Below are 2,500 nucleotides of genomic sequence, written 5' to 3' on the forward strand. Positions count from 1 at the left end.
CGATCAAGTCAACGACAAACTTACAATAGATCGAAAGAAAAGTTGAAAGCGCATACAAAGTGGCAACTAACAGTAGAGGTCTCAGTATCCCGCCTTTTTGAGTCTCAGTCTACTAGAAGAACTCTACCTAAAATCATGTCTTGCATTAGTGCGGCTCAAGTGCCACTTAATAATGGCTCACGTGGACAGATCCAGGTAGGAGGGTGAAGTGTAATGTAATTTTGATATATGATCACCGGTGGTTGGGTCATTTTTCACGGCCTGTACCGCAGTTTCAAGAAAATTTCTTTGTTTTAGGATTGTTGGGGTGTACTTTCATTATAAATGGGTTGTTTGGTAGAGTGTGTTAATTGTTAGTAGTTTGTTTTAATGGGAATATATAGTCGGGTTGATATGCTAATTTTCGTTTAGAGAATTAACAGTGATTTAGTGGAAATCTGCGGTACAATTTTTGTTTCTTGTTCTCTTTCTTATTCTGACATATGTAATAAAACCTAAAATATTAATAAATCCATGATCTACGGTTATACCACAAGTAACTAATATGGTGAAATGGTAAATTAACACGACACAAGCCTAAAAAGATCATAATTCAACATGAAGTTCAAAACACGAGATTAAGGTTTAGCGGGAAGAAAGAGGCGGGTTCTGGCAACTATTTAATGGAGTATTAATTTAACTAACAAGTTTTACAGATATCTGTGATTAAGGATGACCTTTCATATTTTATTCATATTCCTATGTACACTAAATGCGATTGAAAGTTGTATTAATCTCCCATATTACAAAATAAAGGACATTTTTAACTAAATAGTTAAAGATCATAAGGTGATAATTTTTGGCGGTAAAATCTTTGACAAAAAACTTGCTGCCATATCAATTTCCGAAACTCTATTTTCTAATGACTGTTCTATGAAAGTAATAGTATTGGAAAGACCTTTTAAGACAGATATTCATCGTTCTAATTACTGAAAATAAAGCACCACGTGTCATCACAGTAGAGTTCATCCGAAAGAAAAAGGGAAAAATTATCACAGCTTAGTGGCTACAGGATGGAAAAAATAAAAACATGTCTAGGCGTGAATGCAAATAAAGTAATCTCGTTATGTTCTCACACATTTGTTCTGTTCTTCCTATATGATATATAATAATTCAACCAAAACGAAATAATAAAATTAGAAACAACAGCAACAATCCTCCACTTTACATCTAGTTATAACACGTAAAAGCTTTGACACCGTTAGGTAAAAAGACTATATAAAGGAAAGATAACCATTAGATTAATCTAAATTCCCCACATTAACCTACAAATGTAAATATATCGCAATCCAAAGGAAAAGGAAAATGAAAGTCGAAGTGAGAACAACAATATTCCTCTCACGCACGACGTCGCAGCGGCCGAGTGGAGTCCGAGGCGCTCGAGACCCAATCCTTCCCCAGCAGGAGGAGGAGGAGGCGAGTGAGACGGGGTCAGGAGGGGCAGGAGGAGGAGGGATTATGTTCTCTCGGGTGTTCCTTTACAACCGGTCTCCAGACATCTCGTGAGTCGGCCGGCAACACGACACGAGCCGCGATGGAGAGATACGACGAGGACCTGAACGAGAACAGCTTCTTCCAGGTGCTGCGAGGGGAGTACGTGGAGGTGTTCGAGAGGGCTGTGGAGGCGGGCTGGATCATCTGTGTGCCGCGGGCGGGGGCGTTGCCCAAGTATGCCCTGGCCCAGGATGACATCTTAGGTCACATTCTGGTCCCGAGTGATGAGCTTCCCGAGACCCACTTTCGCACTCTGACAGATCGAGGCGTCGTGATTAAGGGCAACCTCCTCACCCTAGAAAATGAAGTGTCTAACCCTCACTCTGTGCATATATTGTTCGATGAAGTGTTTTACGATGAGGATATGCGTAAGTACAAAGTCCTGTGCCTGGAGGACCCTCTGTATGCCTCCCATGCCCTAGCTTCCTCCTCCTCAGACCTTGTTATGCTCTTTTCCTTGAGGGATTGCATTGACCTCCTGTGGACTGAAGGTGGCGGCGAGGAGGCCCTCAAGCGGCTGGATTCCCTCGTCCAGCAATTCCTCGACAGAAACCCAAATTTGGAGGAGGAAACGCTGCAGAACCTCCGAGATCTGGTGGGTGAGCTCTTCTCGGAAGCCATACAGGTGACCCTATCAGATCACCGCTTGAAGCACAAGACCAAGGAAGATCAATATCTCTTGGATTTGATCAAGCTCTCCGTCGAGACGTACCTCTTGCACGGGCTCTACAAGAAGCTGATGAAGGGCATCACGGCCTGCACTGCGGGAGATGATTCCAGGCTCAACAGGATAATCAGAAACCTGTCTGACTTGCAGGTCAGAGATTTAGATATTGATCCAAAGCTCTCAAGCAGCCTTACAAAATCCAAATTTGAGATAGTCAATATCGAGGGTTACAGCACTCCCCTCGGTAAGCTCGGATGCCTCAAGAGAGCCATATCCATTGTCGTGTCGCAGGGAGGTGTC

The 2,500-nt window shown here is 42.9% G+C and overlaps 1 protein-coding gene across 1 annotated transcript in view; it reads left to right on the top strand.

The window, feature by feature from the left end:
• The first annotated feature begins 1,410 nt into the window (after window positions 1–1,410).
• The window catches only part of LOC122251758 (ankyrin repeat domain-containing protein 27-like), a 9,702-nt gene continuing 8,612 nt past the window's right edge, over window positions 1,411–2,500 (top strand). Inside the window, exon 1 of the mRNA XM_086547967.1 lies at window positions 1,411–2,500. This exon is cut by the window's right edge and continues 1,822 nt beyond it. Coding sequence (XP_086404093.1) covers window positions 1,574–2,500 — 927 coding nt within the window. The 5' untranslated portion in view covers window positions 1,411–1,573.

Source organism: Penaeus japonicus, unplaced genomic scaffold (genome assembly GCF_977035675.1).
Source record: "Penaeus japonicus unplaced genomic scaffold, GWHDUDI00000001_assembly GWHDUDI00000020, whole genome shotgun sequence".
Lineage (NCBI taxonomy): Eukaryota > Metazoa > Arthropoda > Malacostraca > Decapoda > Penaeidae > Penaeus > Penaeus japonicus.